Source organism: Tachysurus vachellii, chromosome 26 (genome assembly GCF_030014155.1).
Source record: "Tachysurus vachellii isolate PV-2020 chromosome 26, HZAU_Pvac_v1, whole genome shotgun sequence".
Classification (NCBI taxonomy): domain Eukaryota; kingdom Metazoa; phylum Chordata; class Actinopteri; order Siluriformes; family Bagridae; genus Tachysurus; species Tachysurus vachellii.
In genome coordinates, this window is record NC_083485.1 from 7431680 (window position 1) to 7443308 (window position 11629).

Genomic DNA, 11629 nt, shown 5'->3' on the forward strand with positions numbered 1-11629 from the left:
CAGAATTTCATAAAAAACGTGAAAACAGAATTAACAGCCAGAATATCTACATAGAAAGCACACAGTCTAATATGTTCAGGTGGGAAAGTAACTCTAGCAGGCTAATTCTTTTACATTAAATCTGGTAATTTTTATGCCGCTTTTTAATATACAGAAAGCAGATAAGAAGGTGGCAGATGCAGCTATGGTTTAAGCCTCAATGCTATTTCAGGGTTGGCCTGAAGTTTCACTTTTGTTTCTGTGACTTGCAGAGCATTTACATTTGCATGCCTTGTTGAGAGTGCAGACATATGTTTAGCAGCGTATATAACACTCCATTTGGAAATAATGTCACAAGGTATGAAAATAAATATAGACATATTTTAAGTTAAGTTGTATTGGCCATTGCACAGTATGATGATTTAACATTGTACATTGGCATTACCATCTTTGAAATATTTGATCTTTTTTTTTAAATTAACACTCTAGCAAAAGAAAAAATTCGTAGGAGTGCCCTACCACTTACTGTTGAGCAGCTGAAGCAAATAGAGCAGAAGAGACATGAAGCTTTGAGAAGACTTGCTGCTCGCAATGATCCCATGCCCATTGGAGAGAGCTGGCACAACCACATTTGGACTGAATTCACCAAACCTTACTTCACTAAGGTAAATGACACACAGGCACTTCACATTTAAAGCCATGACCCATTGTACTGTTACAAGTCACAGTGCTAAAGTTCTTATATGTAGCGTCTTCTCCTCAGCTGATGTCTTTTGTTGCTGACGAGAGGAAACATTTCACTGTTTATCCAAGCAAAGAGCATGTCTTCTTTTGGACAAATGTGTGTGCATTTGAGACTGTAAGTTTTTTAATTAATAGCAAATAAACTGCATAATAAAAAAGTTGCATATAAGTTCATCATTTTGTTAAATTCTTTTGCATTGGTATTCAGGTGAAAGTGGTTATCCTTGGCCAAGATCCATATCCGAGACAAAGTCAAGCTCATGGTCTGTGCTTCAGTGTACCGAGGCCTTCGCCACCACCTCCAAGGTGTGTGTGTATATATATATATATATATATATATATATATATATATATATATATATATATATATATATATATATATATATATTCACACACATATATACATAATATTTTGGAGGTATACTGATTTGGAGCACATTCTTTCAGTCATGGAAGCAGTATTTTGTCCTTTCTGAGATTTTATTGTTAATTATTTGATATTGCTCAAATCTGCATTCACTGATTACTGTTTATATGTTTCAGCTTGGAAAATATATTCACTGAGCTTGCAATAGATATCAAGGACTTTCAACACCCTGGCCATGGGGACCTGACAGGATGGGCTAAACAAGGTTAATGACATTTTTTAATAATTTTTTTTATTTAAGTCTACCAGTAAAAATAATTAGTAAGTATTCATTTATTTAATTGAAGCATTATATAGCTTGTACTTTCATTCTCTTGTTCTGATGATTTTCTTAATTCATTAATTCAGAAGAATTCAAATGTGCTGTTTTTAAGCGATAAACTGAAAACCTCAAAGTCCTTCCTAAACCTCCATTTAAAAGATTAAAAGCTTGATTTTTCTCCCACTGTCAGGTGTTCTGCTTCTGAACTCTGTTCTGACTGTGAGAAGCAGAGAGCCAGCATCCCACCAGGGCCAGGGATGGGAGGAGTTCACTGATGCTGTGGTTCAGAGCCTAAGTAGGAATTTAAAAGGCCTGGTCTTCCTACTGTGGGGATCATATGCTCAGAGGAAAGGCAAATTCATTAACTGGGTAAGTTTACATAACTAGAATTTTAAAATGGTGTCAATGACTTCTACAATTCAATTTACGTTCACTAAAACTCCTTTTGAATCAAAGATTTACGTTCATATTTATATGTGGGAAAGTTACTCAAACTAAGAATCACACATAGTTAAGTAAATTTTCTGGTGCACCATTAATATTGTGCAAATGTTTCACAAATGTATAGGAAATGCAGACTGAAGAAGCAGATTTGTTTTGGCTGCCAAACACAAAATTTCTATACAAATGGGAAGACACAAACAACTTAAAAATAATGAGGAAAATTAAGTGGGGCTGCATATTAATAAGGTGCTGTGTGTATATACAGTACAGGGTTTTACACAAACCACGACTCACTTGCAGGAAATGAGCTACAGCATATATTACAGAAACCACCACATGCTTTGCGGAAATGAGCCACTGCTCATCTTTTTTCAAGATGCAGACAATAGTTGAAAAGTTGAAAAGTTGAAATGCACAATTATTTGTTTATTTTTATTATTTTGCACACTAAATTAAAAGTTCTATCATTTACAAAAAAAACAGATATAATGTACTATCAGATTTCAGGACTGACTACATATTAAAACAATATAAACACTATTAATACAGCAAATTATTATCTTCTAATTTGTCTTGTTACAAATGATAAAACTAAAATGTTAATTGTTTTAACTGTTAATTGTTAACTGTAGCTAATAACATTTCTCTTATTTACAGTCAGAGCACCATGTCCTTGAGACAAGCCATCCATCACCATACTCTGCTCACATGGGCTTTTTTGGATGCAGACACTTCTCAAAGACTAACATCTTACTTAGGGCATCTGGAAAAACACCAATTGATTGGAATGCACTGTGACCAGAATACCTTTTAGAAATATTTTAAAATGCTACCATGGGCTTTTAAATCTAATGTTGTATGATATTAGATATTTAGATATTAAAATTAGATATGTACTGTAGTCCTTCAACACGCATGAAATATTCATTCTCTGCAGTGTTACACCGTTGTCTAGAAAAGCATTTATTAAAAAAGCAGTGTCTTGAGTGGTTTTCCTTCATTCCTTAAGGTTTAAATATGAACATAGCTTTATTCCTGTGCACCATGTCTATGGCAAGTTTAAACGTTTTAAAATACATTCCTGAACAAAATCTTAAGACCAGGGAAAATAATAGAAGCATTCACACTTTGCACTGGTGGATGGTAACCAGGCTATAAGTACTTCTTCAAAATGCCAAAAGAAGAAACATGAGCAAGAAACAAAAAAATAGAGAGTAGGCAATTTATTGAAAACTACATTTAAACTCAAACAGGCTGGTCATCAGCTGATCAAAAGTTTAAGACCATAGCCTTAAAAAGTTAAAATCTGTTCAAAATTATGGCTTTAATTTCATTGTCCTTCACACAGTCATGATTTCCTGATGGCAAAAGTAAAAATTTGTTTTTGAATGTGGTAGGATTGTCGAGCTGCACAAGCAAGGGCTCTCGCAACGTGCCATTGCTGCCAAGGATGGACGCAGTAAGACAGTCATTTTAAATTCCTTAAAAGATCCTGAGAGTTATGAGACAAAAAAATCAAGTGCTACCACTTGATTTTTTTGTCCCATAACTCTCAGGATCTTTTAAGGGATTTAACCCAAAACAATTTCAACAGGCCGATCTTTAATTAAGGCCATTATCAGTGTTGTAATGTAACGGAGTACAAACACTTCATTACTGTACTTAAGTAGAAATTTCATGTATCTGTACTTTACTTCACTATTTAATTTATGTCAACTTTCACTTTTACTCTACTACATTTCCTAAATAAAATGTATACTTTTACTCCGATATATTTCCACTAAGCATCTTCGTTACTCGTTACTACAAAATAAAATCAGAAGAAATGTGTGCGACTGCAATAAGGGAGGTTTGGCGTATCACTGCTCCTACAGTAGATTGCATTACGCTCCGCACGCTCTATTTCAGCGTAATGTTGCCAAAGGAGGAGGAAGCACAACTGAAACCACCATAGTAACACCTACTGGAGGACCTCCCGTTATCGTAGACGACCACCCCGACGATAGTGGTCAACTTGGTGAACAGAGTGAAGTAGATAAGGTTATACAGCCATGGCCGTATTTGCAAGAAATGTTTCTGTACATTGGAATGAAAGATTCTTCCTACCGGATGAAGTGCCACTTATGCCTACACCGAAAATCACTGAAAATTTTGCCTTTTACTTTTACTTCAAATACTTAAGTACATTAAATATCAGAAAATGACTTTTTGATACTTAAGTACAGTATATATCAGATACTTTAAGACTTTTACTTGAGTAATTTTCTAAAAGGTAACTTTCACTTCTACCAAAGTCTTTTTCTAGTACAATACTTGTACTTTTACTCAAGTATTGCTTTCTAGTACTTTATACAACGCTGGCCATTACTAATGCTGACTGCAGCCCTATGACCATAAGACGGCATATGCAAGAGAAGGGCTTAAAGAACAAAAAACCTCTTCAAAAGCCACTTCTCCTCCCACACCACAAACCTGCCTGTTTAGAATTTGCAAGGGAGCACCAAACACGTTTTTTATTCTCGGACACAAAAAAATTTAACCGGGATGGTCCTGATGGCTTCCAACGATACTGGCATTACAAAGAGATCCCACTGGAGATGTTTCCTACCTGGCACAGAGGAGGAGGCTCCATCATGATCTGGGGTACTTTTTCCTTGAATGGGAAATGGAGCTTCAGGTTGTACAGGGGTGTAAAATGGCAACAAGCTATGTGGACATGTTGCAGCAGGCATCCCTCTTGACTGTGGGCCCTCCTCTGTGTGGTAATGACTGGGTCTTTGAACAGTACAACACTGCAATTCACAACCCCCACCTGAAGAAGGACTTCTTCCAGGACAATAACATTGCAATTCTGGACCATCCTGCATCTTCCCTTGATCTAAATCCCCTTAAGGTTTTTTTGGGCATTTTTTAAACTTTTGATCAGCTGATGATCAACCTGTTTGAGTTTAAATACAGTTTTCAGTAAATTGCCAATCTCTGTTTTTTTGTCTCTTGCTCCTGTTTCTTCTTTTGGCATTTTGAAGCAGTTCTTACAACCTGGTTATGATCCACCAGCGCAAAATACAAATACTTCTAATGTTTCCCCTGGTCTTAAGATTTTGTGTATGAGTGTATGTTAGACATTTCAGCTCTCCAAAAGAAACAACAATGAATAAAAGAATATAACCCATTACATTCTAGAATTATATTCTAGTTGGTTACATTTATAAAATAAAAACTAAAATAAGAGAAATGTCAATAACGTATTTAGACGCTCTCTCAGATTTTGCTGCCTTATTTCTAACATGAAAGCACACAGTTTGCCAGTGTGGAGGCCGTGCTTCAGGCAGTTCAGGATTGCAACAAAACTCTAAAAGGAAGATGTGGATGTGCAGGTGAATGATGCAATAAGTGCAGAGGGAAATGATGCAATAAGTGTAAAATAGGGCTTTCAGGATCGCTTGTAAAACAAAGACAGAAGTGACCAGCAATCGACACAAAGTTGACAGCTAGACATGTGCGTGTACTGTAAGTTCAAACAGCTGGGGGTTTCTGGGGTCACAAAAGCTTCCAATGAATGCCACTACTGTAAAGTTCAAGATAGACACTGGTGCTGATATCACAGTTATGTCTAAGCAAACCTTTCAAATGGAAGAGGAGCTACAGCGTATGCTCAAGTCAGAGATCATAACAGAGGTCAGCGAAGCTAAAGACTCATGTGATGGTGTCAGTAGTGAAGAAGAATGGTTAAGTGAGAATCTGTGTTTGCCTCAAGGAAGTGAATAAAGCAGGGAAACACAAGAGATTTATTCTGCCCAAACTGGAGAACTGCTCGGTGCACATGTATTCTCAACTTTAGATGTTACTTGTGTGTTATGGCAAATACCATTGCAGGCTGCACTCACCACCTTCATCACAGCCATGGGCTGCTTCTGTATTCCGAGACTTACTTTCCGAATCACTCCAGCTTCAGATATATTCCAGCAAGAATTTAGCACTCTGCTTAGATACCATACTGAAAGTGTAGCTGTGATGGATGATATCATGGTTTTCAGCAGATATGGAGGAACATGTTCAGAACCTCATGGCAGTCTTCAAGACCATCAGAGAATCTGGTCTAAAGTTGAACAAAGATAAGTGCCACTTTGCAAAATCTGAGATTCAGTACTTTCTAGCTTGTTATCGGAAAGGATGGAATCCAGTCAGATACAAATAAAGTGAGAGCCATCACAGAGCTCCCCAGCCCTAAAAATCTGACTAAACTGCAACAGTTATTAGGGATGATTAATTGCCTAGGCAAATTTGTACATGGCCTTTTGTCAATTCTTAATCAAATGACTGAGCCACTTAAACTGACACAGAATGGGTCTGGGGTGAGGCACAGACACAGGCATTCAGTAGGGTCAAGTGCTTGTTTAGTACACCAGCACTAGCATTCTATAAAATGGCAAGTGCACACCTTACATTTAGCTGCAGTAGCACGGAAGTGATGGACGATGGAGTCTTCGTGAGCATCCGTCCGAAAAGATTCCAGCACAGCTTTCTGCTCCTGGAGCAGGGCATGCTTCACCTGTAGGTCACAGATCTGCTTCTTCATGGCCTCCACCTCCTACCTGCTACCTCCACCTGCATGCATATATATATATATATATATATATATATATATATATATATATATATATATATATATATATAAAAAATCCATTTGTCTCAATTAAGAAGTAGCTAAGTTGTTTGTCTGTTTTATTAGTAAAGCGGTAAGAGATATTGTAAGAGATGTGAAGAGATATTACCCAACATCAGTGTTGCTATGCAACCTTTAAAGCAACTATGTTCACGAAGGTAAATGTAGTTCCTGCACTTTCCTAAAATAAATCTCGCAATGTTTTCGACTACATTATATACCTTACAGTGTTTATAGAAATTAGTATAAGTGCTATATATAAATTGTATATAAATAAAGCCATGTAAATGATAGGAATATCCAGAATGTTTTTCTTTATTAAAAAGTGAATTAAAATTCTCTAGAAAATTGTCTTGGTCTTTATTTAACTATGAATATGCACTAAGAAATGTGATATGTAACAAATGGGTTTTGTTGTGGTCTTGCTGGGATTATACTACGTAGCATCCAAAAGACAACATATGTTGACCAGCACACCAGCATCCCAGGCTGGTCGGCCAGCACACCAGCATCCCAGGCTGGTCGGCCAGCACACCAGCAACCATCACCTAATGCTGGACCAGCATACCACCATCCCAGGCTGGTCAGCCAGCACACCAGCAACCAGCACCTAATGCTGGACCAGCATACCACCATCCCAAGCTGGTCCCAGCATGCAAAACATACCTTATGCTGGACCAGCAATGCTGTTTTTTTTAGCAGGGTAACCAGGCTTGCACGGTGTTTATGTTAATGGTCTAATCAGCTAGAAGTGGCTTTTCAGAAAAACAAATAAAATCAACAATATCAAACATCTTATTGAGCGAGTATATTGTAAGATGTTATCAACAATTTGTTTACACTTTGAAAGAGGGAAAATGTCCTAAAAATTAGGAGCTTGGGCAATATCATTTTAAAAGACAAGTTGCTGTCTATTATAACACCAAGTCTTCTCCTGGCACCAAATATCCAGGTTTTAATAACATCTAGGTTGGCTGTCTAATTGTTGTCAGAGATCATGCCCACCACCTCTATGTCATCAGTATACTTGATGGTGGTGGAGTTAGAAGTGGGCATGCAGAAATTATGGTGGTTAAAGCTGACCTGTAGTCTACAAAGAGGCTTTTAACATATTTCCCATTCCTGCTGTCCAGGGGTCTCATTTATAAAACTGTGTGTAGGATCCCTACTAAAAGTTTACGTACGGCCAAAAGCCAAAAATGGCGTAAGCCAAAAAAAAAATTCAGATTTATAAAACCGTGCGTACGCACTCCTCTAAGCAATGTTCCCTTTATAAATCACAGAGCACCCGCAGATGTGCGTACGTGAACCAGCCTCATATCCCGCCCTGTACACGCCCATTTTTAACCATAAATAGTCAATGCAAATCACTGCGCGGGCACGAGAGTGGACCTCGTTATAATGAGTTTCCTCTGCGCTCTGCGGGTTTAAAAATGGGGTGAGGAGACAGCGTCTCAGGGGGTAGCCACTGTCGCCTGCAGGTTATAATTATATTAAAAGCAACATTGTTATAGTAAAAACAAAATTGTTACAGTTTCTACTTTTTAATATTGTTAAACTCACCAAGAAGCCAGCCATCATGTACTGTGCCTGCATTTAGTCTGTTCCCTACACTGTTATGTGTCAAGATAAAGGAATCATGTGTTGAACCAGGCCAGCGTGCCACAATGTTTGTGAGGGTCATGTTGGAGTCACATATGATTTGCACATTAATAGAATGCACATGCTTTCTATTAACATAAGCAAATTCATTTTCAGATGGTGCCCTTATAGCAACATGAGCACAGTCAATTGTGCTGATTACATTTGGGAAACCAGACATTGCTGCAAATTGCATTTTAATTTCTGCCTGTTCTCGCACAGTGTAGGGGAACCTGATGTATCGACTACCCATATTAAGTATACCATTCAAAACGACAGATATTATGGCACTCAGGGATGGCTGTGATATACCAGACCTATAGGGTGAGATGATAGATTCCAATGGAATTATTTCATATACAAAAAGGTCTTAGACACAAAGTTGAGGATTACTTATAGTTTTTTTATATAAATAATTTACCTGTCTGCCAATTCCCGCTGGAAACAGCCAGTTGCCAAGAACCCCAGAGTGGTGAGGACTTGTATTTGGACTGGGATGGCATGGTTCCGGCGTGTTGCCCTCTCTAATACTGGACCCAATTCAGCACATACATCTAAATGCACAGCTCTATGCACAGAATCTAAATCGGCTTATTAGACAGTCATCATAATGGGCCAGGAAATCATCATAGTCACTGAAAACTCGTTCTCTCCTTATTCTGCCATTGGCGTAATCCTCCAACACTGCCAGCAGTGCCAGCATGAAGTATTACATACCCGGGTCACCGGAGGATTTATATGTTAATTAGACTGATCGTTAACACCTTGATAAAATCACAGAATTAATTTGTGGGCGAAAATCTAAGATGAAAATGTTATAGTGAACACATACTTCTTCATGACGGTTTTGTAATGAACACCGTAATAGTTAGGACCGATGATGAGTAGCGATTGTGCTTCATGACTGTATTTGCAGACTTTGACACTTTATGATATATGTACATTAAGGAAAATATTCATTTTTAAAAAATTCATTTTCACACTGTGTTCTGCAGTTCTCTAATAAAAGTGGACTGTTGGACAAGTGGACATGGTGGACTGTTTAACCTTCCTATTTTCCCTGGGACTATGTGACCCGGCTGGAAGGTTTTAATGTGTCATAACTTGGGTTTTCTTCCACATATTTGCCTGAAATTTACCAGAATTGTTCCAAATTATGAATTTTGCAAGTAAAATTAATTTTGTCTATTTTCGTTGAACTGTGTTCAGACCAGTATATACTATGCGTTTTGGATCCTTATGGGGTCATTTTGACCCGCCCACATTTAGTGGGGCAATAGGTCACACTTTTGCCCTTTTCAGCGCAATGAACATACATACAGACACAAAAATGCACACATAAAATGTCCACTAACACACGCACCCAAAACACACACTCACACACCACACACACACACACACATGCACACACACAAACACACACATATTGGGCATTGCATTTAATTAGGCCTCCAGAAAAAAAAAGCTACACATTTGTAAATATTTCTCACTTTTGATATACCTTTGCCTAGCAGAGGGCAAAATATGATCTACTGAAATGATGCTACACACACACACACACACACGCACACACACACAAGCATTGGGCAAGTGTAAAATAGATATTACACACAGAATGGTGATAATTGTAGAATTTTTGATTTATAAGCATTCAAGTCAATTTGGCCTGGAAAAAAGAGGTTTTATTATTTGCTGACATTAAAAATGGTCAAAATGGCTTCAAAACAATCTCCTGCCTTTGACATATACCAGCCTGTAATTGTGCATGAACTTTTGTGCCTCTATAGTGAAAATAATTCAAAATTTCTGTTTCTTTGAGGCATTGAGGCATGCGGCATTTTTGTATATAAATAAGGTTTATTATACCAAATATAATTTTGTTTTGCAAAATATATGTTAATATGTTGGAAACAAGTTATACTTCATATATATACTTCATTTTTTATAAGCAGTCAAAACAGACAAGGTCAAGTTGACTCAGCGCTCCTAATTTGTATAGGAGGACAATAGGAGGGTTAAAGCACAATGTTGATTGTGGGCTGTTCTAGGGAAAGGTTGAATATCTCAGTGAACACTGGTGCTACTGTAGCTGGTCAGTGCAGGCTCTCTGGACCCGTACCAGGAAGTCGTCTGCTCCTGCTGAATTCCTGTTATTCACTCTTCTGAATGCCTTCCTCATGAATGTGTTTTCCGTTCCAGGACTCTTCGCATGCATGCTATTTGTACCGCTATTAGCACTGTTAATGCCTTCAGTGCTGTTAGCTGCAGTTTCTAGGAGAGTGTAGAAAGCATTTTCCTTGCCAGCCAAAGAGGCAGCCATTCACCAATCTGGAGGATGGTGTTTTGTATTCTGTTATAGCTCTTGGCCCCTGCCACAGGCTCTTAGAACCATCGTAGCTCTTAGCCCATGCTGCAGGCTCTTATAACCACATTAAACTGAGTGTCTCTGGTGGGGCAGGTGATGTGCTGGTAAATATATGGCACTGCGTGTTTGAGGTTGGAACTGTTGAGCACAGCCTCATGATGCTGTCTTTGATATGGAGTGAGGGCCTCATGTATCTCCCATAAAGCAGTGTCTGTGTCTGCCTGAGGTGGAATATAAACAATGGATATTAACTATGACTGAGCTAAATTCCTGATTAAGGTAGAAAGGGGGTCATTTGATGGTCAAGAGCTTCAGGTTGGGTGAGCAGGAGCTTGATAGAGGTGAAATGTTTTTGCTGTCACGTCAGGTATTGATTTCCATATAACACACTTCACCACTTGACTTCCCTAACTCCAGTGTTCTGTCCATGCATTAAACCGAGAAGCGCTTGGCCGGATGAATGGCGTTGTCCGGTACTGCTGGGTTCAGCCATGTCTCATTGAAGCAGAGGAGGTTGCCCTGGCCTTGAAGTCATCGAGCTTGTTCTCCAGAGACATGGACAATTGGCTAACAGAATGCCAGGCTGGGGAGCACATTGTACATGTGCCCTCAGCCTGTTCCTAAAGCCTTTTCTTTGGGTTGCGTCCTTTTTTGCCTCTTATAATTTCGCTAGGCCAGCTTGAGTCCAGGTTTAAAAACTGCAGTAACTGAGTGGATTGTAGACCAATTGAAATAACAGTATTTCTGTTATATGGGATGTCATCCAAGTGTCGAAAACAAACAAAAACAAACAAATCGTAGAGCAGTCATAATGGCAGCTGACCCCATCTTGGATCATATTTTTGGACAGATAAGTAATATCTCTGTCTTAATGGAATTTAATAATAGAAAATTATGATTTATCCAATGTTTTACATCTTTAACACACTCAGTTAACCTAGACAATTGAGATATTTAATTTCATATTTCGATGAGATATATAGCATAAGACCCAAAAGTGTGTGTGTGTTTTTTCAAAAGACAAAAAAGAATATAAAGGAAATAAAGTGGATTCCCTAATTTACAAGGAACTATGTTAACATGAAATGTATGGAATTGTAA

The 11629-nt window shown here is 38.1% G+C and overlaps 1 protein-coding gene across 3 annotated transcripts; it reads left to right on the forward strand.

Moving 5' to 3' along the window:
- Nucleotides 1–234: 234 nt before the first annotated feature.
- ungb (uracil DNA glycosylase b) lies at nucleotides 235–3626 on the forward strand. 3 transcript variants are annotated; one of them, XM_060862837.1, is made up of 7 exons: nucleotides 235–337; nucleotides 469–644; nucleotides 743–838; nucleotides 932–1029; nucleotides 1267–1355; nucleotides 1603–1781; nucleotides 2514–3626. In XM_060862837.1, the coding sequence occupies exons 1-7, from the start codon at nucleotides 328–330 to the stop codon at nucleotides 2652–2654; spliced, it is 789 nt and encodes a 262-aa protein (XP_060718820.1). In that variant the 5' UTR covers nucleotides 235–327; the 3' UTR covers nucleotides 2655–3626. The 3 variants fall into 3 exon arrangements, with proteins under 3 accessions (XP_060718820.1, XP_060718821.1, XP_060718822.1); XM_060862838.1 differs by having other exon boundaries at nucleotides 743–820; XM_060862839.1 differs by lacking the exon at nucleotides 743–838.
- The last annotated feature ends 8003 nt before the right edge of the window (nucleotides 3627–11629 follow it).